We start from the raw sequence: 23,570 nt of genomic DNA on the forward strand, positions 1-23,570 counted from the left end.
ATGCAGACAGGACACTTTATGGATGGATAGTGGGTTTCTTTCATTTGGTTTGATAGCATGCAATATTGTGAGCATATCGCTTATTCTACATGTATTACGCCACTCTACCCAATGGAGAATGAACGTTGAATATGGTTTACAATATTGCACGGTTGTCAACATAACATGATGTTACACGTCGGAGATGATGCGAATATTCAATGAGAAAGTTTTCTGCTACGCATGCGCAGAAGCATTTCTTTGTTCGCTGGCGGCGCCCGCAGTAAACTGTCGCAGTGAATTGAAAATGCTATAAGATACGTACGACACATAAAACACATAAAACTTCAGTGCTAACGAGTGACTGTGACAATTTGTAAACAACCATGGCCACCAGGTTTGCTTTGTTAAATACGGAAGAGTTTGAAAGAATTTTGAAAGAGAAAGACACGAATGTGTATGTATGTATAATAATAATAATAATAATAATAATAATAATAATAATATTGGCTGCCTTTTTTTCATGGTATATCAGATATATTCCATTCAGCTACTCATCTTCGACTCATTCAGTATCATGCTCGCTGAATGGAATATATCTGATATACCATGAAAAAAAAACATTATTGAAATATGCCACTCAGATCCGTGATGTATTTCGTCTGAAAAATGCGAGTTTTTCAACAAGAGAAGATAAACTTCATATCTTCAAGCCAGTGTGTGATTTTCTTTTTATTATATCGACATATTCACGAACAAAAAGTCCCCAAATTTATTGGAACAATTCATTGATTTCCTCACGAGTGACATATAGAGATTTATGTCACGGTTTTGGTTCTCCATGTCCCGGATGTAGCTTGTATGAAAAATACGAGTGGTGTATTTCCCAGTAAAACACTTGTGTTTATATAATATCATGAAATGGTGGCACGGTGGTGTAGTGGTTATCACGGTCGCCTCACAGCAAGAAGGTTCCTGGTTCGAACCCAGTGGCCGGCAAGGGCCTTTCTGTGCGGAGTTTGCATGTTGTCTGCGTGGGTTTCCTTCGGGTGCTCCGGTTTCCCCCACAGTCCAAAGACATGCAGTTAGGTTAACATGGGGTGGCCTTGGGCTGAAGTGCCCTTGAGTAAGGTACCTGACCCCCTGACTGCTCCCCGGGCGCTCTAGTGTGGCTGCCCACTGCTCTGGGTGTGTGCGTGTGTTCACTGCTTCAGATGGGTTAAATGCAGAGGATGAATTTCCCTGTGCTTGAAGTGTGCATGTGACAAATAAAGGTTTCTTCTTCTTAAAATATAGTCACTTATCATTTCTCCTCTCTGGAAGCAAATAAATTAATCTTTGTAATTTGTGACGTCCTGCTTCCTCCTGTTCGATTGTTGCCAATGGCAACTGACTCAAATAAACTCGATCAACATGTACAGGTATCATCAAAACCTCAAACTCACTGAGTAAAGCGAAGAATACGTTCAGGAACGATTCGTATCAAACGGGAGAACAGGGCTAAGAGTCCCATCCTTCAAAGACGAAAGGACAGCAATACAAGGTTTCACTTTGTTTTTTGTTTTTTTTGATTGAGTCATTTTTGACAACAGCAAAAGTGCTTCTTCTTTTATCTTGGAAGCTCAACCTGATCTTGAGTAATTGACAGATTTTGAACAACGTGGTGCGATTTTACAAAGAAAACCAAAGAATCATTGCAATGCTGAAGCTTTATGGCGCATTCTTGGAAGGAGTCTCCAGTGTCAGAGCTTTGGAACAATCACTGGGAACGTTTTCCGCCATGGGAAAGTCTTCAGGACGGGCGGCTTTGATTGTTTTCTGAAAACAGTGAATTTGAGTTATTATTCTTATTATTATTCAGTCACTCATAAACGTTGGGGGAAATTGTCATAAAATCAGATTATATACTTGACCTCAAGGGTCACAAAACCGGTTTGAATTTTACTGGAGTATTTATTTCTCCTTCAAACTTCTGCAGCTGATCTTACAGCAGTAAACAGCAGGTCGGCGCTGTTCAGGACCCTGTTGCTTGGGTGTGTATAGTTCACTTTGTTTTACTTCCCACCAGTATTCAGACACAATCCCGCCTCCTGACAGCTGGTTATCGCAACAAGCCGCTCGCTGATTGGTCAGATTTGTGGCTCTTGCCAGGATTGTATCCAATCCAAGGATAGTATTCGGGATGTGTCGGAATTCGGGTGGGAACAAAATAACGCGACTGGTTCCGCTAAGAGAAGAAGACATTTTGTGGAAAGACAGCGTAGAGAGGATACACACACACGGCGGATTGCTTTTTGTAGACCTAAACATTTTTCCTGTTGTTTGGACTGTTTAATACATTTCATGAAGAGTCGATTTTTTCAAGTTGAAGCACGTAGTTTCAAGAAAATTAATCCTGGCAAGTTAGTTTCGTCGGATCGGCGTCGCCAATAACATTCATCGATTAGCTTAGCTTTAGCATCCTCGCCTCCGCATTGCTGGGCTAGCAAGCACAAAGCTAAGCTAAGCTAGCACAGACACCGCTTTTAGCTAACCGGCTAAATCTCTTGTTTTTCCATCCACGGTGACAGAATGGCGTTGAAACGAATTCATAAGGTAATGTGTTGAATGTTTTTATTTATTAATATTTTAACGAATATAAACTACTCGTGACCGACCGGTGACATTGTCTCCGTTAGCGAGCAAACTCACTGAGCTTAGCGGTTTAGCTTTAACCTGACTCGCCTGTCGTGTCTGTTAGCATGCTAGTTATCAGTCAGTGAGGTGGAAATTAATATTTAAAATTTATGCAGCGCTTTATTCAACATAAATTCGATATTATTGAGGATTAAAGCTGAATGAAATCTAATAAAGTCGAGCTACTGAATAGCGGTTTTCACAGTGAACTGTTTTGTTATGAGGTGGGTATCAAAGCTGCTGTATTGTTTCTGCAGATTAATTTAAAAAATATATATTTTTAAATAATTAAATTTAATTAATTAACTCATTATGGTTTGTATTTAAATTTAAAAAATATATTTTCTATAACTTATTGTAAGTATAAGTTCATAAAAATAAAAATTAATAAAATGTAAAAAAATTTTAAGAGACAATTTTTTCATTACATTGCATCCATTAATTCCTCGACTTATTGTTTGTCTCTCTAAATTTTTACTTTTTAATATTTAAAATTTTTTCATTTTTGTAAAAAGTTAATAATATAAATAAGAACTGAATAATTTTTCTTCAAAATATTGTCCTGTTTTTCTTTTTTTTATTATTTTTATTTTTTCCCCTTGGTTGGTTGTCTATCCATTTCTGTTTAGGTTTTTTTTTTGTACAGAATTTTATATATTCATAATCATCTTGTATCAAGGTGCATAATACTCAGAGATGAATCATAAGCATAACGAAGTTTTTTTTTTTTTAATGAAAGTAAATTAACCTTCGTTAAAGTACGACGTATGACTAAAAAGTCAGTTTGTAAAACATAATATAAACGTTTCATGTATAAACGTTTCTTATCTTGGAATAACAACCATCATGTTAAACGTATGTATCAGTGAAGAGGCAGGAAATTAAACAATAATTAGCGTTTGTGAGGTTTCTCGCGACATTCCTGAGTTATTCCAGGCTTGAAGGATCTTGGATCGAAGAAGTTGATTTTAAATTTAATTTGAAAGATTTGATAAGTCTCTGTTTGAAGGAATTAAAAAAAAAACACCGGTCATTGTGTTGTCGGGATGATCAAAAATAAAGATGGAACAGAAAGGTAAATTAACATCCTGAAGCTCATCACTCCGACTCGAAGAAACCAGTGAAAACTTCCTCTCAACTTGGCGTTCCTCAGAAAGACGCTTTGACTCCCGAGTTCAGATCGAGCTCACGCTGTGAACAGTCAGTAAAAATCTCACTTCACTCCTTGAGTTTGCAGTCGTGTCTGTTTTAGATTCCTCAACAAGGACACGTTCGTCGTGTCAGTTAAATCTCAAACACTGATGAAGTTCTCACCTCAGTCCATCGTCGGTTCGTGATCAGGACCGCTTTGTTCATTACAAGGTTGCAGCATGTGTTTGGTCAGGTAGTTTATTCAGCTATTGAATAATCAGAAAAAACAAAAACTAAATGAAGAGTAAAATCTAAAAATCCTGGCTTTCAACTGAGAGTGAAAAATATTCCAAGATTTTGAAACTTTTTTTTTTTGTCACAGCAAAACTCTCATCAACATCACCATGAAAATAATCAATTCAAACAAAAGAGGGAAAAAATCTCCTGAGATGTACAGATCTCTGGATGTTATTCTTCCCTTCATACCTGATTATAGATGACGAAGCATCCACTCTGACGCCTTTCTCCAGCTTACGAAAGGCAGCTTCTTCATCTTACGTCAGTGATGAGCACTGGGTAGAAAATATACCTGTTGCAATCAGCGATGGTACACGAGCCGGAAATAGAAGTACAAGTCCAGCTTTGATTTTCACGTGGAGGTTTTTGTGCAAGTCTGAGCTCTGAGAAGAGCGTGTATTTCATTCACTTGTGCAACAATAAGGAACCTTGGTTTTTCATCTTGTGCAGCAGCACGGTTGAAGGCCTCAATCTGATTGGTTAGAAGGATTAATATTGTAACATGAATGAACGATTGATTAATATTCATGTGCTCGTTCAGATACGTTATTGTTTCTCGAGTGACAGCTTATCGAGAGAGGCGTGTTGTTTGAGAGACATGGAAACAAACACCAATAATACACGGATTTTTTTTTTGAATGTTGTATCAACAGTCAAAGGTATAATTGTTGACATGGTGATGTTTTTTAATTCGGAGATACTTCTGTAATGGTCATGGTGCTTTGTGAAGTTCATGAGCGCAGGAAAGTCTTCAGGACAGAGGAGTTGAGAGAGAGAGAGAGCGGGGATGGTGATGGGATGAGTGTTTATCGTCGCTCGACTGTCATTGAAAACAGGAACTTGTCTCTCGGACGTTCCACAACATTAACTCAAACTAGACTTTCAAAATCCACAAGATTTTGTACATTCATACACGAAACACTGTAATCATTAGCAAATTGCTGTATATCAGTGGAATATCACACACCAGACTGCTGTTATGTGAAAATAATGCATCGTTCTCATAGAACGGCGTGACCTGTCGTGTGTTCTTTGTTACATAAGATGCTTTTGTGAGATCATCACAGGAATGTCGGTGTTTTTATCAGGCTGAACGCTCTTATTGTTCTGAGATCTTTGGCATAATTTCCTCTTGAGTTTTATTATTTTATTGGACAAATATTTCTCTCACCCGATCACACATTTCCTCGTCTGTCGACTTCCACGAGTTCCTCGACTGAGTGGAACAACAGAAGAACCCGATTAAACACAGGAGACAAAAATATTCTTCTTGGTCGTCTGTTTCTTGAGGAAAATGATCCAGTGTTGGATGTCTGTGAGCAGCAAAAGGATGTGAACCTTTGCTTTCAGTTTTTGGTCTGATCACCTTGTTCAGCAATAACTGCAACTCGGCATTTCCCGGAACTGTTGATCAGATGATCCTGCAGATCGGCGTGGAGGAATTTTAGCTCGTTCCTCTGTACAGAGCAGCTTCAGCTCTGGGATGTTGGTGGGTTCCTTCACGTGAACTGCTCGCACAACGTTTTGACTGGATTAAGCTCAGGACTTTTACTTGGCCATTCCAAAACATTCATTTTATTTATTTTTTTAAAACTTGTTTGTTTTGGGTCGTTGTCTTGCTGCATGAACCACTTTCTCCTGAGGTTCAGTTCACGGGCAGATGTCCTGATATTTTCCTTTCGGATTTGCTGGAATAATTCAGAATTCATCGATCCATCAATGATTGCAAACCGTCCTTGCGCACAGCAAAACAGGCCCAAACCGTGACACTACCACCACCATGTTTCACAGATAGGATAAGCTTCTTTGGCTGGTCTGCAGCGTTTTCCTTTCTCCAGAACTACTTATTTCAAGCACAAAGTTTTTTATTTTGGTCTCATCCGGAAACAAAATTAAGACTTCTTGCTTGTTGCAAACAGTAATGTTCTTTTTGGAGAGCAGACACTTTCTCCTTACGACCCTGCCAGACACACCATTCTTGTTCAGTGTTCTCCTGATGGTGGACTCATGATGTTCGCCAATGTGAGGGAGGCCTTCAGCTGCTGAGAAGTGAGCCTGGGTTCCTTGGAGACCTCACGGACTATTACACGCCTTGTTCTTGGACTGATGTTTCTTGGTTGATCCAACAAATTTAATTTATCCTTTTTGATTCTATCTCAAATCTTTTTTTGGTCGATGTTTAAGATATCATTAATCAGCTGTCTGACCTGGTCAGGGTTTGCGAATCATGTTCTTTTTGCTCACACTCTGGATGAGGTACACTTGCCCTTTTTTTGTCACCCAAGCTCCTTATTTCTACCTTCTGAAATGCCGACTGGGCCGTTTTCTCCTCTCCGTACCCCATCCCAAATACGCATGCTTAAAAATAGTCGTCTCTGTTAACGCTGTCCTATATTTCCAAGCTGTTTCAGGGTCAGTCTCAGGAATAATGCACTTTTTTTTTTTTTAATTTTCTTCCCCGCGAAACTCTTGGACAGTAAATCTTTCTTTCTCAAGACAATCAATCACCTGGCACTTATTATATGCAAATCTTTGGATGGTGTGGGTTTTGTGGGGGTTTTTTTTGTTTGTTTTTGTTTGTTTTTTTAACATTGCGTCTCGAGCATTTCCTTTCGAAGGCTTTGAAGCAGTGCTTGAACACGACACTGTTTGTTTCCTGCATTTAAAACAGTCGCTTCATAATATGTGATAAAATATTTAATAAAACGAACTCGATGAGCCGATATACAGCGTGTATAGAAAAAAAATTGGAGTCATGTGGAGTGATTAATACAACCTGAGAATATTATCACGAAATCATAAATAAGTGAACAGATTTGTAGTTATTTCTATGGATGATTTAAGAACAAGTATTTTAATATTCTCATCACACAAGCCAATCAGCACGTGAATCTGGAATGATTGACAAATTGCACAAGTGTTTTGAACTTTCTAATCCTCACCAATGCCCTAGAAGCCCCGCCCCTTCCCCCCAATCTCTCACGAATCTCAGAATAGCTCCTCTGCGGTTTTGTTTGCATCCAGATCGTCCACGTCGGTGAAATTTTTTTTTCCATCCTTCTCTGAGAAAATTCTTCGTTTTGTTTCTTCAGATTCACTGCTCATCTGATTTTTATTTTTCGTCCCGTCCTTTAACGTGTGTCGAATATGAATTATTGACAAGTGTCTGATGTTGAGACAGTTTCGATGGCTGGGTGTTAACATAGACATTTGCAGATCTTTAAAGTAATTCTACACACACTCTCACTCGCGCGCGCGCACACACACCTTGGGTTTGATAACAGACACACGAATCACGAATGAGCGTTTTGTTTGGTGGTTGTTTGTGTTGTTCTCCCCCTCCCATTGGGTTGTTGTGCTCATTAACACCTCTGGAAGAGTTCTTCTTCACAGTGTTATTTTTCAGAGGAAATTAATGTTTTGTTTTGTGTTCAAACCATTTTCAACCACACAGTCGCATCCTCTTCCTGCACCTTTCTTTGCTCACACGTAATAACAGAGCACAGAGCGGGGTCTCATCGCCTTTGGCGCGGTTTCTGAGAAACGATTGCGGTAGCTTCTGGGAAGCGCTGAACACATCTATGTGCTCTCAGACAGGTCGAGCTCTCTGTTCGTAATTGCCTCTCGGATCTGATTAACTCTAAACACGCTGCTTGGTTCCGTTACATTTGGACAAGTGTGTTACTCGAATTCTCAATTCTGATTGGTTGGTTGTTTTCTGAAAGCAAGTGTTTTATCGGTCGTTTACGGATGAAAATGTTTGTAAAATTGAATCACCATGTTGCATCTCACCACTCTTCTGTCTCTTTCCGTGTGTGTAGGAGTTGACCGATCTGGGTCGGGATCCTCCAGCACAGTGTTCTGCAGGGCCGGTGGGTGATGACTGTGAGTTCCACTTCCTTCATTTTCACTCTACTAAAGGCGACCCCTGCGAGATGACATGAATAAAAGTGCACAGTTTTGAAATGATCCGATTCGGCTGTTCTGCTTAAATACCGCAGATGTGGCGCGGTTGTCAAACATCTGGAAATCACATGAAACCTTGCTGATGTGTGCGATCCAAGTGTCACTTTGTTAAATCCCAAATATCTGATCTCTGTCTGAATAAAAATGAATAGTTTTTATAATTTTGTATCATGTTGGTACTTATACTGTGTGTGTGTGTGTTTACAGTGTTTCATTGGCAAGCCACAATTATGGGACCTGTAAGTATGCAAATCAGCCACCTCCCCCTCCCACTTTAATGCAAAGTCTTTCCTATTTGCATATGTGAGTGAGTACAGTTGTGTGTGCGCTTTTGTGTTTTGGCAGAATGACAGTCCATACCAGGGTGGCGTGTTTTTCTTGACCATCCATTTCCCAACAGATTACCCATTCAAACCGCCTAAGGTACGTCATCAAGCGTCAGCATGCAGCGTTCGGGTTGCTGGGATTAACCTCCGTGTTTCTGTCCAGAGATTCACCAGCTGATTTCAAACATCACTCTTCATAAGGCTTTTTCTATCGACAGGAGTGACTCCAGGCCAACACCTCGTTCAAACGAGTTGCCGATGTCTCATCGACAGCTTTATTTATTTATCTATTTATCTATTTTTAAATGTATACAGTATATAGAGTGCGGTCAGAAATGATCAACCGTGAAGTCACTTTCCAAGCAGCCCAGAGTGTTTGATAACCATGATCAACTGAACATACTGCAGTATCAGAGAAATATCGGGCCTCGTTTATTCCCCTTTTCGGAAAAGTCGTGTGAATGTTTGTGTAAAGCCAAACCAAATCTGTCGGGTTGGCAAAAGTTTTGTTGATTAATTGTGAAGTACAAAGCGTTCCTGATGCAGCTCATTTGCATGCACTGACGCCCACAGAAGGTCAAGTGCACAGACAGCCGGGAGCACGAAATGAGGGTGCAACCTGCAAAACAGAACTGGATATTATTTAGACGCAGTTCTGTACCAATCAAGATTTAATAACATACCGTAGTAATTTAAAAAAATGAACGATAATGCTTCAGCTGGCGGAAGATTTTGTTTCCGGTTCATGTGCAGACAGACGGGCTCGTCCTCCATTTAGACGGCGCCCTTTCTTTTGTTGGAACTGGATGATTAGTTTTATGACTTAATTTTGGGGTTTGTGTTGGCTCTGCTTGGTGCCGATAAGCAGTGTTGTCGTCGAGTCACTAACCCTCGAGTCCGGTCTTGAGTCCCCAGTGTTCAAGTCTGAGTCAAGTCCAAGTCATGAAAGAATATTTTGAGTCGAGTCCAAGAACAAGACTGTAACCGCACTATTTGATGGTGGCTGTTGCTGCCTTTATGTGAAACCGTGTCCGGAGCGTGCCGAAGAGTCTGTCTGATGCACGTGCCAAGGCGGACAGGTGTGACACTCTTGCATGAAATTAATGTAGATATAAATATCTTATGCCAAATTATTATGGCATGTTACAAAAAATGAAGAAAAAAATCAGAGTCCTCGTCTCCAATTTACGAGTCCGAATGCAGTTAATGTCCGAGTCATCAGTGCTCAAGTCAAGTCACGAGTCCTTAAAATTAGGGCATGAGTCGGACTCAAGTACAACAAGCCTGGCAATAATTTAAAACAACTGGTTTTCCCAAAAGATTTCATCAGTCAGTTCCATCCATAAAAGCGCGGTCGTCCATCAGCAGGTCATGATTCACCCAATTCACAATTCGATTCGATTTTCCACTGAAACTTTTTTTGGGAAAAAAAATGTATTCCCCAAAACTGCAACATTTTTAGCTGAAATATTCCTTTTGTTAAAATAAAAAAAAAAAACTTCATTTTCTTAATAACCAACAATGTTTGTAAAGGTTGGAGTAAAAAGTGTTGATGAATGAAAATACTCATTTTATTAAAAATTAAAATTCATAGCATCAGCCTTTTCTCCTTCAACTTTTCTGAAGATTTCTGTTTCTTTTTGTTTTTCTTTTCTCTGAGAGCTCTGATTTCTTGTTAAATCTCTTTGCACAATCACACAGCAGCGCTTTCCTATTTTAGATTTTTTTTTTTTTGGTGGGTGTTTTTTTCACTACATTTAGAGCTGTGTTACTTCCACCAACAGTGAAGTCAGATGTACTCCCACGATTGTACATTCTTGTGTCCTCTGCTGTCGGAACACTGCAATTAGAGCTAGAAAAAAGTAAGATTATGCAACTGGATAATAATTGATTAATTTTTTTTTATTTTATTGATTTGAATCGTCATAAATTTTGTATTGCGATTGATCTTCATGATACCGTCGCTTGCCTAGTAACTCTGAATTGTATGAATTGACGCTGATCGGATCGAGGTTTATATTAGCGAGTCTATTTCACACGCTCAGGATCACGAGGAAAATACAAACACACCACCCCCCCCCCCCCCCCCCCCGGATTTGCATGTTTTTCATGACTTCTTGTGGACAGGCTCGTACAAAGGGTTTATTCATCAATCCGTTCGTATCCAGCGTGATGAATGAGGCCCAATGGTGGTCCAGCGTGATGAATGAGGCCCAATGGTGGAGATCCGAGGCCAAGTCGAGGAAAATGATTGCAAAATGCATACATGAGATCTGCTCGGGAAATATTTGGTGAAAACCACAACAGAATAAATTATTCCTTTTTTTGTTTGTTTGTTTCTCTCTGTTGAAAAATAAGCTGACTGATGCCAGACAGCAGCTGTCTGAACTTTTCATTTTGCGATTTCTTGTCTCGTGGTAAACCTCCCATCACAACCTGATCTCGACTTCTTCTAGATTAGCGGTCTCGGGTGTTTTTGACAGGAAGGAAGGAGTCAAATATGCGAACATATGAACACTGAAGCAGAATTTGTGGCGTTTTTCGAAGGTGATGTGATCTCCCCTCCATGTCGTCCCTGCAGGTTGCTTTCACCACAAGAATTTATCACCCAAATATTAACAGTAATGGCAGCATCTGTTTGGATATTCTCAGATCACAGTGGTCACCAGCATTAACTATTTCTAAAGGTGAGGACGGGAACCGTTTTCTCCATCCAACACGTCTTTGTTGTGTCTCACATCTGATTATTCATGCCCTTCTGTTAGTTTTGTTGCAATGTGAATTTGTGTCCGTGCGAAGAAGAATGACGTCCTGTGTTTCCTCCTCCCGTTGCAGTTCTCTTGTCCATCTGCTCTCTGTTATGTGATCCGAACCCAGACGACCCACTTGTGCCAGAGATCGCACGCATATATAAAACAGACAATGAAAAGTAAGTATCGCTGAATATCACAATCATACAGCAGGATTACGAGCACTTTTTTTGATTATTGAAGAAAAATATAAAGACAGTCCACGAGCTCATCACAAGTATATCGTGATGGTGCGAGTGGAAACACGATTGTCGGGGCGTTTGATGCTTTTACACATCAGTGCTGTTGAATTCTCAGTTCTGATTGGTCACAAGGTGTTGGTTAATTTCTGCATTATAAATTTGCATCTGATGAATATTTTTGCAATGAAGGAATTTGGCTGACGGTATATCATGGCAATTGTTGGTTCTGAAGGGAAAATAACTCTGGGGGGGGAACCCAATTCTGAGATTCAAGTCATACATTGATGATAATCTCATTCTTGAAGATTATAAAGTCAGAAATTTGCAACAAAAAAACCCCGAAATATTCCAAGATTAAGAAGTAAAAAAAAGGGGGGGGGGGGAACCCTCAGCTTCTCATTCATTAATTTTTTTTTTCTCTTCTTCAAATTAATTAATTGATTTTTATTTAATTTTACTTCCAATGGCCCTCATACACCGTTGTAAATTTTAGGTCCAAGACTTTTCTAGCTGTTCTGGATCTCGTCAGCTGAAAATACAACATCGACGCAAAGCCACAAACGATAACATGAACACTTGGACTTTTTGAACACTTGAGCAATGATTGTCTCCACTTCTTGTTAGAATTCATCACGGTAATAATCGTTAGAGAGGATTTTATCATTATGCACTTTAAACAGGACAGCTTGTAATGACTTTTCATGAAGATGGAAGATTGTAAATGAGGAATGTCTGTACACGAAGTGTGGTGACTGCGGTATTAAAAAGCGCGGTGCCTTTATCACAATCTGACCTTGATCCTGGATGATTTTGCAGTGTGTGTTGGCTGCGGCACATTTTGGCAGGATCGGTGCTCACGCAGTGTGACATTCAAAAACATTATATTAGCTATCCTGTGCGCCAGTTCTAATCTCTCTCTCTCTCTCCTCTTGCAGGTACAACAGAATAGCTCGGGAATGGACCCAGAAGTACGCCATGTGATACCTGAACAAACATCGCCCCAACAAATCTGCATTATAGCTGGAAGAACATTCTACAACTGGCTCTCCTTTTGATCCCCCCCCTTCACAGCGAATTGGCACTTCTTGCTGTCTCTCAGACCAAATTATTTTTCCTCCACTTGTTTCGTGCCCCTTTCAAATTTCCATGTGCTGCAAACATGTCACTTTTTATTCCCCATTTAAAAAAAAAAAAATCCAGGCTGAACTCTGAAGCATGTGTCCAGGACTCCAGCCACAGATTTAAAGAAAGCAAATAAAGAACGCTTTATTAACTCACTCACGCCACACATTGGAGGTGCTATTGAGAAGAAATAAAGACATAAATCCATAAAAACTATGGTCCTTTATGAGCGGTCTGTTGCATTGGCCTTCGTTTTTCTCAGCTTTTTCGATAGCGGTTCCACTCTGTGAAATACGAGTATATAACTAATCCGGATATGATTACATGAACAGTTAAGATGAATATGAAACCTACTTCCTGCATGTTAACTGCGACTCGGCGGTCTGCTGAAAACACCGCAAGTGTTAAACACGCGTGTCCACCTGTACGAGGAGTCTGAGGACTTGATTTTTGTTTTTTTGTTTTGTTTTTTTGTTACTCCTGTATTTTTGATTTTGTCGTTTTTAGCCGGAGCTATTAGTTCATCTTTCTTCCAACGACACTGTTCGCCTTGTTGCACTGATTCAAAGCTCTTAATGGACGACCGGTTAACTAATAGCTCGACTAGCTGTCGGTTTTTGGTTTCTCAATAAAGTTGGTCAAATGTCTCAGCCGTTCATGGTGTGTGCTGCATGTCTTCAGGTTTGGCATCCAGAATTGAAGTCGAACCCCATTTAATTTTGAGCATCCTAATTTAATTTAACACATTTTTGTTCTTATTATTTTAATTTGAACAAATCGTTTTGAATTTTATGAGAATTGCAGCATTCCGAGGGGAAATTTTCATCCCTGTCTTTTGCTGCATTCAAGTCTAAGTGTTGATGTATGGAGTAACACACTTCAGGTCATGCTGTTCAAGGAAAATCATCCCTGCCAGTGTTGTTGATACGAACTGACGATGAGTGGAAGCACTGTTCCCACCTTGAATTGGATTATTTTCTGATTACAGCATGACCTCGGAAGTCTTTTCTTCCTCTCATACCACATCAACTTGCCAGCGATTTTAATTCTTATTTATCAAAGAACATTTCTTGTGTTTTCTATTTTATATGTTTATGGTTACAGTTAATGTTGTGGAACATGTGTGAAAGATCATGCACCAGCCTCTTGTTTTCTTCTCTCTCTGTCTTAGTTAATTAGGAAAAAAAATGTCACTTGTCATGTCACTGGGCATTGAAAAAAAAAATCATCTTGCTTAAAGATTAAAGAAATGACTTGACATCAAAGCACTGCTCACACTTCGCTTCAAAGTGTCACAAGATGGTAATGTTGATTATTTTCCTCCAAGGGAATGTGTTCAGGGTGTTTTGGGGTTTCCCTGTCATGTGATTATTTATAACCGGGCTTAAACAGCTCAAAAAAAGTTATTCGTTAAAATTTAAAATTTCTGTTTCAGATGGTCAGTAAATTGGTTTGGTTGAAGAGGAATAAAACACTGCAGGATGAGCTGTTCGAGGAAAATAATCAGCAATGCATCGTGTGATGCTAATCGACAGAATGAATAACGTTCCGAGCCAGTTACTTGAACAAATTGAGTAAATTATATTCAGTAATATTTATCACTGATAATGATGATGGGATGTTCTCAGGCTGACAACTTATTTGGTAATAATTATATTATTACTACTTGTAGTTGATAATTTCTGCTGTTCTACTGTTATGTGATTAAAAAAGGAGCAATACTCTGATTATATATCATGGACCTCTCACTTTGAGGAATATGATCTGAATCAGTAATATTATTTCTATAGTGTATTAAGATACAGTTCTGTATCCAGTGTCCAAAATATAGTTCATAAGCTCAGTTGTAATTGCGGATCGTGTCCGCCAGGGGGCTGGCTGTTGCTGAACTGTGGTGTTGCTCGACGTCACGGGGAATTTCCAGCAAGGAAGTCAACTTTCTATACAAACACACCGATTGTGTTACAAACTGCTTATCAATGAAACTATATCGTCCTTATCGATTGACATTTATCCGCTTTTTATTCCTCAACACTTTTTTTTTAAGTAAAGAGGTTTTGTAATATTTAATGAGAGGCAGCCAGGGAGAGGGAGAGAGAGACTGAGAGGTTGAACATGGCGCAGTAAAGAGATTCTTCAGCACTTTGAGGACGCACAGGATTAAACTATTCATGCTCTTTCTGCATCCTGGACTGTTATTCGGAAAGGTAAGAGTTTTATTCGCTTTCAAACGTTTCTCCTTGTTGTTCGTTGTTTCTTCCGTTTGTAACAGGTTTAATGGAACTTCCTGCTAGTGAGCCGCCACTCAGTGCAGCTTTTCAGCTTTAGCTTTCACACCTTCCTGCTGGAGAACTCAGCCACCTGAGCAGAGTGAGCACTCGCACACTGATACACACACTCTCTCACACACACACACTGATACTCACACACACTGATATATATATTCTCACACTGATACACACACACTGATAGACACACACTCACACTGATACACACACACTCTGACACCGCGGAGTGGCTCGGTATTGAAGTTCCCCTTGCTGGAGCCGAGAGGTGGTGAAGATCAGCCCTGTCTCCCAAATCCCAGCCTCGGGGCTGCAGTGCCGGAGCGCAGGACGGGTTTGAAGCTGCAGTGTGTCAGGAAGAGAAACTTGGACTCCACAGGATCCGGAGTGGGTTTATCTCTCAAAGTACATGACAATAAGTATGGAAGGTGGCTCTCCTTTCTCTTGCCCCGTCCTACACTCTCCTGTCCTCTCTCTTGCCCTCTACTGTCTTCTCTCTTGCCCTGTCCTCTCTTGCCCCGTCCGACACTCTCCTGTCCTCTCTCTTGCCCTCTACTGTCCTCTCTCTTGCCCTCTACTGTCCTCTCTCTTGCCCTGTCCGACACACTCCTGTCCTCTCTTGCCCTGTCCTCTCTTGCCCTGTCCTCTCTTGCCCCGTCCGACACTCCCCTGTCCTCTCTTGCCCCGTCCGACACTCCCCTGTCCTCTCTTGCCCCGTCCGACACTCCCCTGTCCTCTCTTGCCCCGTCCGACACTCCCCTGTCCTCTCTTGCCCCGTCCGACACTCCCCTGTCCTCTCTTGCCCCGTCCGACACTCCCCTGTCCTCTCTTGCCCCGTCCGACACTCCCCTGTCCTCTCTTGCCCCGTCCGACACTCCCCTGTCCTCTCTTGCCCCGTCCGACACTCCCCTGTCCTCTCTTGCCCCGTCCGACACTCCCCTGTCCTCTCTTGCCCCGTCCGACACTCCCCTGTCCTCTCTTGCCCCGTCCGACACTCCCCTGTCCTCTCTTGCCCCGTCCGACACTCCCCTGTCCTCTCTTGCCCCGTCCGACACTCCCCTGTCCTCTCTTGCCCCGTCCGACACTCCCCTGTCCTCTCTTGCCCCGTCCGACACTCCCCTGTCCTCTCTTGCCCCGTCCGACACTCCCCTGTCCTCTCTTGCCCCGTCCGACACTCCCCTGTCCTCTCTTGCCCCGTCCGACACTCCCCTGTCCTCTCTTGCCCCGTCCGACACTCCCCTGCCCTCTCTTGCCCCGTCCGACACTCCCCTGTCCTCTCTTGCCCCGTCCGACACTCCCCTGCCCTCTCTTGCCCCGTCCGACACTCCCCTGTCCTCTCTTGCCCCGTCCGACACTCCCCTGCCCTCTCTTGCCCCGTCCGACACTCCCCTGCCCTCTCTTGCCCCGTCCGACACTCCCCTGCCCTCTCTTGCCCCGTCCGACACTCCCCTGTCCTCTCTTGCCCCGTCCGACACTCCCCTGTCCTCTCTTGCCCCGTCCGACACTCCCCTGTCCTCTCTTGCCCCGTCCGACACTCCCCTGTCCTCTCTTGCCCCGTCCGACACTCCCCTGTCCTCTCTTGCCCCGTCCGACACTCCCCTGTCCTCTCTTGCCCCGTCCGACACTCCCCTGTCCTCTCTTGCCCCGTCCGACACTCCCCTGTCCTCTCTTGCCCCGTCCGACACTCCCCTGTCCTCTCTTGCCCCGTCCGACACTCCCCTGTCCTCTCTTGCCCCGTCCGACACTCCCCTGTCCTCTCTTGCCCCGTCCGACACTGTCCTGTCCTCTCTCTTGCCCCCGTCCTACACGCTCCTGTCATCTCTTGCCCCCGTCCTACACTCACCTGTCCCTTCTCTTGCCCTGTCCTACACTCTCCTGCCCTGCCGTGTTTTACACACTCCTCCCGTTTTCTCTTTCATTCTTCTGTCCTCTCCTGTCCTGTTGTCCATTCTCCTATCTTGCCTTCAACTCTCCTTTCTCTGTTCTACCCTTTTGTGTCTTCTGGCACTCTTCTGTCCTGTCTTTCACTCTCCTCTTTCTTTCTAACACAATTCTGTCCAGTTTGACACTTTCCTATTCTGTCTTAGACTCTCCTGTCCTGTCTCACACTCACCTCTTCTGTGCAACACTTTCCTGTCCTGTCTGACTCTCCTCTCTTTGTTCTACCCTCTTTTGTCCTATCTTACTCTCGCCCCTCTCTCTTCTGCACTTTTCTGTCCTGTCTTCCACTTTCTTCTCTCTGTTCTACTTCTCCTGACCTATCCTTCTCTCTCTGTCCTGTCTGACACTCCTGATTCCCACATGGTCCATTTTCTGTATCAAGGGCACGATGAAGGGTGCCGAAGGCAATATTCCATCACCCACACCAGATGGCCAAAAATGTGTGAACACTTGACCATCAAACCCCTCTGTATTTCTTCCCCAAACTGTCGCTACGAAGTTGGAATCACACTGTTGTACGGGATTTCTCTGGATGCTGTAGAATTACAATTTCCTTTCACTGGATCGAAGAGGCCCAAACCTGTTCCAGCATGACGATGTCCCTGTGCACAAAGTGAGCTCCATGAAGGCATGGTGTGTTCAGGTTTGAGTGGAAGAACTCGCATGTCCTGAACAGGGCCTCAACCCCACTGAACACCTTTGGGATAAACTGGAATGCTGACTACACCCCAGACCTCCTCACTCAACATCAGAGCCTGGTCTCACAAATGCTCTTGGAGCTGAATGAACACACACACAGAGCCCCGCCCCAAAATGTAGTGGAAAGCCTTCCCTGAAGAATGGAGGTTATTATAACAGTAAAGAGGGATGGAAGGGGATGTCCGTAAACTTTTGGCTGTGTAGTGCTCCGTATGCAGCGCTCTGTTGGTCATTGTGTGCACTTTGTCGTACAAAAACGTTGGTTGTGTGTTTTATTGATTGAATTTTTTTTTTCAGTGCAGGAACCATGACTGAAGAGGACGTGTATCTTCAAGGGCAGGAGGTGAGTAAAGTATCACCTCAATTCTGTATCATCATCCTCATTACGAGAAAATCGTTCTGCTCGTTAAGCACGAATCCTCAACAAGTTGATCAACTGTGCAGCACCTAAACTACGCGATGGTGAGAATAATATCCTCCTCACACAGGAAGCATCTCTTAGAAAGCTGCACAGTCGTATTTTTTCCTGTATTCTGTGGTCGATGTTGTTTTCCTTCAGCATGACATCAAACACGAGTCAAAGCTCCAGGTCCTGGTGTGCAGAGGCGCTCTTTTTGAGCCTCAGCGACCTCATAGGGTGGTTGAAACATCACCGAATCAGAATTATTTCGAGCGTTATAAATCACAGGTACAGGAAGACTGTTGGACATGAGGTTGGATCCCATCTCAAATATCTGAATGGTCTCAGATGTCTCATCTCATTATCTCTAGCCGCTTTATCCTGTTCTACAGGGTCGCAGGCAAGCTGGAGCCTATCCCAGCTGACTACAGGCGAAAGGCGGGGTACACCCTGGACAAGTCGCCAGGTCATCACAGGGCTGACACATAGACACAGACAACCATTCACACTCACATTCACACCTACGCTCAATTTAGAGTCACCAGTTAACCTAACCTGCATGTCTTTGGACTGTGGGGGAAACCGGAGCACCCGGAGGAAACCCACGCGGACACGGGGAGAACATGCAAACTCCACACAGAAAGGCCCTCGCCGGCCCCGGGGCTCGAACCCAGGACCTTCTTGCTGTGAGGCGACAGCGCTAACCACTACACCACCGTGCCGCCCGGTCTCGGATGTGTTTAAAAAAAAAAGTCCTTTGAATCAGCGTGATTTAGGAAAAGAAAAAGAGCAGGAAAATAGAAAGAAACTGAATTAAATGTTTGACCCAAGAGGAGCACTTGAATTAAAAATCAAAATAATGCGAGCGAATGTTTTACGAATCGTACAAGCGAAATAAAATTGTCAACCATTTTGACTTGATAAATTATCTGGAAGATAACATCACAAAGAAATGCCGATGAAATTAAACAGAAAAAGGCTCCTCGAAGAGAGAGACATTAATTCGGTTATTCAAGTTGATTTTGAATAAAACATTTGTCAAGCATTTTTTTTCTTAAATTTATTTTAAAAAGAGAACTTTTTCAAATGCTTTTTTCCATTATTATTAATAATAGTAATAATAATAATAATATTTTTAAAAGAATAAAATATAAAAAACATAACAGTGCAACACTTAATGATCAAAAATTGTGCTGCATTTAAAAAGCCAGTCACTTATGATTTTTAAAATTAGAATTTCTCTGAGATTGGGGTGATGTGTCAATATCAGAATAATTATATTTCTGATATTTTTGAATAAATTATGGTGGTTAAATTTCCTGAGGCTATAAGGTCTATTTCTACATCATTACGAGACTGGTAACTGATTATTTATAGATTCTAATCTATTTTTATTTTGTCACTTGGACAATTCCCCCCCCCCGATATTTTTCTCCTAAACTTGGAGAGAACTCCATATTAAATGTCTCCTCTGAAGTTACTCTGTGACTGACGTGATTTTATTCTCTTCTCTCTGTGCAGTACTTTGACTTTGATCCACAATGGATTTCGATGGAACAGAATTATCCTGCTGTACCGCATTCAAACCCACAGCGTATTGGTAAGAGCGTGATCACCACATCGTTTGGAACAGCAGTTTATTTCCTGCTTATTATTGCTTAATATTATTGTTGTTGTTAAGCTGTGACGGAACGACTGTATTTCCGGGGCCAAGCCTTCTTTTCTCAGCATGCTGCAGTGCTGTTTCACTCGTTGTTTGAATAGCTCAGAGTCCCCCAGAAAAATGCATTTGACAGGAAGGAAAACCTTTAGTCACTTTTCGTACTTATATGATTTCTCCAGAAAGAAAGTTTAAACTGAAGAAGAAAGTGGGGAGAGGGTGGGACAAAGAGCTGATCGGTGATTAGTCAGGGGCACAAGGGTTATCAGTGATTGGTCATTGAGCCAGTGTTGATTGGTGATTGGTCAGGGGATCTTGGTGATTGGTTGGGGGACAAGAGTTATCGGTGATTAGTCGGGTACAAGGGTTATCGGTGATTGGTCGGGGGACCATGGTTATCGGTGATTGGTTGGGGGACCATGGTTATCGGTGATTGGTCGGGGGGGCCATGGTTATCGGTGATTGGTCGGGGGGGCCATGGTTAGCGGTGATTTGGTCGGGGGGAACATTGTTAGCGGTGATTGGTCGGGGGGACCATGGTTCGTGGTGATTGGTCGGGGGGCCATGGTTCGCGGTGCTTGGTCGGGGGGACCATGGTTCGTGGTGCTTGGTCGGGGGTACCTTGGTTCGTGGTGATTGGTCGGGGGGGACCATGGTTAGCGGTGATTGGTCGGGGGGACCATGGTTAGCGATGATTGGTCGGGGGGGACCATGGTTAGCGGTGATTGGTCGGGGGGGACCATGGTTAGCGGTGATTGGTCGGGGGGGACCATGGTTAGCGGTGATTGGTCGGGGGGGGGCCATGGTTAGCGGTGATTGGTCGGGGTGGGCCATGGTTAGCGGTGATTGGTCGGGGTGGGCCATGGTTAGCGGTGATTGGTCGGGGTGGGCCATGGTTAGCGGTGATTGGTCGGGGTGGGCCATGGTTAGCGGTGATTGGTCGGGGTGGGCCATGGTTAGCGGTGATTGGTCGGGGTGGGCCATGGTTAGCGGTGATTGGTCGGGGTGGGCCATGGTTAGCGGTGATTGGTCTGGGGGGACCATGGTTAGCGGTGATTGGTCAGGGGGGGACCATGGTTAGCGGTGATTGATTGCAAGCACAAGTCAGGTGACTGTGAGTCAATTGAAGCTGCTTTCTAACTCGTTTTAGTATAGGTAATCGTATGGGGCTGAGTAAAATTAAGGATTAATTTCACGAGTGATTTTGAAGTTTTGAAAATTGCCCGAGTTGCGAAATTGATCCTTAATTTTACAAGGAACCATACGATTACTTGTTTATATTATATAAGGCCAAATTCATACTTTGGAAGCCATTCAAGTTCACATTTGTCATTCACGTTTTCTGAACCAATCAGGGCGCAAGACTATCTTGCACGTTTGAATCAGTTTCTAAGGCATCTTTCATCATGACACAAAAAAACTGCGATAGCACCTTGTCTAACTCGCAGCATTGATATGCCACTAGAAAGTCGTTTATTTGTCTTTCTGCAGCCCATTTATTAAACATGGAAAGCCAAAAATTCGTACTTTTTTTTGGTACTTTCGCCTGCAGCTTTCAATTGGTTTCTCATTTCTTCGTCAAATATAGCGAAACGCGGCATTGCTGAGTCAGCAGAGTCAGCCATTTTGTTTACAAAATTTGCTAATTTTTGTAACCGTAACCAAGCAATGAACTAGCCAATAGCATTTCAGAAATACGGTCCCTTGTTAAGGAAAAAAGCCCTCCTTGATTGCCCAGTCAGAATTGAGTAATTTGGCCCGATGTATTATAACAGCAGTTCTGATGTGAGCTGGAGATCCGTATCAAGTTCAAGACCGTCGCTGTTGTGTGCTTTAAAAAGTCACTAGATTTATCACTCAGGTTTTTTTTTTTCCTTTTTTTTTTTTTTTTTTAGTTAAATTTGCTCAAGGTTCTCAAAATTGCCAAATCGAGCAACAGAGTCTCTACGTTGACAGCACTGAAGGGGCCTTTGTCCTTGGAAATAACTCATGACGTTAGATTTCACAAGTCTGTTAAAAAAAAAAAATTACAGGTCACGGTTTTTGATGTAGAACAACAAAGTTCAGCATAGACATATCAAACAGTGTGCTTGTGCTTTGGGAAAAGATAAGGATTCGGGGCATTTTTCCTCCCGGAGGAATACAGGGGCAGTGTTCACATCTTTTGAGGCCATGTTAATTCAGATATCGCTACCAACATAGTAATACCATAGCAATAGGCGAACTACAACCTGGAATCCAATACCAACAAACTAAAAACGACCTGGAATACCATAGTAACCGCATTGCAGCAATCTATGAACCACTTGCAGCGGTCTCAAAAGTAGCCGGTCACCGGCGGCAAATCGCCGGCTATGGCTTGTTATGCCGCCGGCTATTGTCAGTCGAGTCACAAAATTTAATATTAAATATTTCTGACAAAAAAAGCAAAAAAAGTTGTGAACGTAAATTACATCCACTCTATCATGTATGTCCGTTGCCACGTCAACTGTGTTTACATCCTCCACACGAGTGCAGCCATTACTGCCGCCTATGTTGCCAGATTGCACGGTTTCCCGCCCAATTTGGGCGGTTTTAAGTGCATTTTGGCGGGTTTTGAACATATTTTGGGCTGTAAAATGTCAGCAGTATCTGGCAACATATTTTTTTACTTTAATACAAGAAATTAATGGATGCCAACGTTTTTGCCAAAATGGTATTTTATTTTCCATTGTTTAGGCAGCTTCAGCATCATACTGTGAGATTCTGTTCAAATGTTTTTTTTTTCTTCTATGAAGCCTGAGCCATTTATTTTATTATTTTATAATTATTGTGTAATTTAGTCTTCAGGAGAGACTGCCTGCACACAGTACTAGTATTAATAGTTTTTTTTCTTACATGAAAGCTGAGGCATTTATATTATATTTTAAGGTACCTTCATGTTGTGCTGTGAGGTTCTCTGCACTTTAACTTTTGAACCAAGAGGTGCATTTGGATAAGTAAAGCCTATTTTTCTGCATTTTTGTAGTCCTGGTAATCTTTTATATTGGTAAAGTTGTTTATAGGACCATTTCTCAGTGTCTGTTTTTTTAATCAATAGTTTTTCAGTAATAACTTAATATTTAACATATCACTCAATTTTAAACAACCCCCGCGCCTCCCCCATAGTCTCCAAAATTTCTGTGGGAAACACTGGCGTGCGTAACAACGCTAATCAAGCTTAAGCTAGACGACCCGCCTCAAATACCCGTCCCGGGTAAATGTTATCCCAATTTTAGATGGCCTGTTCCAAACCATCCCGCCCCATGAAAAATTCGTACTTGCATCTCCTATCTATCTATCTATCTATCTATCTATCTATCTATCTATCTATCTATCTATCTATCTATCTATCTATCTATCTATCTATCTATCTATCTATCTATCTATCTATCTATCTATCTATATATATATATATATATATATATATATATATATATATATATATCCCTGCACGCTTTGCGTGCATTATGTCTGCCGCTGGCAGACATTTTACCATTTTGCACCCTGCTGTAAATTATTTGTACCCTGCTATTCTCCCAAACTTTGAAGCCCCTGCACTTGGAATGGTCAGTCAGTAAACCCCGACCCGCTGGCTCTGCCTTCTGGACCCCTCTGGCCCAATGCGTTGTTGTTGTTAAGGCAGTCGAGAGCTGAATCTTGGTCTGAGACATTTAGTGAACAGCAGAAGGTCCAGATGCAGTGGTTTTATACCCCGTGTAGTACAGTCACATCGAGAGTCTCGGGCCGAATCTCAAACTACGACAAATCCAGTCTGTCGGAAGTCATCATCCCATGTTGGGAGGTGGTACGGAGCCCGAATTACTCCTGAGGGAATTGGTTATGTCATTCTTGGTTACATACTTACTTCGCAAACAGTGTGCATGTGCTTTTGGAAAAGGAAAAAATGTCAACTTTCTGACATATTTTTAGTCATGGACACATGCACTTGTGTCGAGTGTCAGTGTTCCGGTTGGAAGGAGATGAATCTCACACGCACACCTTGCTCCAGATGAGATTTAATCCCAAATGAGTCCCTTTCTAGAGATGAAATGAATCCCAAACGATTCCTTGCTTC

At 42.3% G+C, this 23,570-nt stretch overlaps 2 protein-coding genes across 2 annotated transcripts in view; both read left to right on the plus strand.

Moving 5' to 3' along the window:
* Positions 1 to 2,211: 2,211 nt before the first annotated feature.
* On the plus strand, positions 2,212 to 13,136 carry ube2d2l (ubiquitin-conjugating enzyme E2D 2 (UBC4/5 homolog, yeast), like). The gene is made up of 7 exons (XM_060901156.1): positions 2,212 to 2,574; positions 7,905 to 7,968; positions 8,257 to 8,288; positions 8,395 to 8,472; positions 10,957 to 11,062; positions 11,211 to 11,304; positions 12,303 to 13,136. Exons 1-7 carry the CDS (start codon positions 2,551 to 2,553, stop codon positions 12,346 to 12,348), a joined length of 444 nt encoding a protein of 147 aa, XP_060757139.1. The 5' UTR covers positions 2,212 to 2,550; the 3' UTR covers positions 12,349 to 13,136.
* Positions 13,137 to 14,268: 1,132 nt separating this feature from the next.
* nfkb1 (nuclear factor of kappa light polypeptide gene enhancer in B-cells 1) overlaps positions 14,269 to 23,570 on the plus strand; it is a 61,217-nt gene continuing 51,915 nt past the window's right edge. The window contains exons 1-3 of the mRNA XM_060901155.1: positions 14,269 to 14,696; positions 17,712 to 17,757; positions 19,336 to 19,414. Coding sequence (XP_060757138.1) covers positions 17,722 to 17,757; positions 19,336 to 19,414 — 115 coding nt within the window. The 5' untranslated portion in view covers positions 14,269 to 14,696; positions 17,712 to 17,721. The remainder of the gene's footprint in view (positions 14,697 to 17,711; positions 17,758 to 19,335; positions 19,415 to 23,570) is intronic.

Source organism: Neoarius graeffei, chromosome 20 (assembly GCF_027579695.1).
Source record: "Neoarius graeffei isolate fNeoGra1 chromosome 20, fNeoGra1.pri, whole genome shotgun sequence".
Classification (NCBI taxonomy): Eukaryota; Metazoa; Chordata; class Actinopteri; order Siluriformes; family Ariidae; genus Neoarius; species Neoarius graeffei.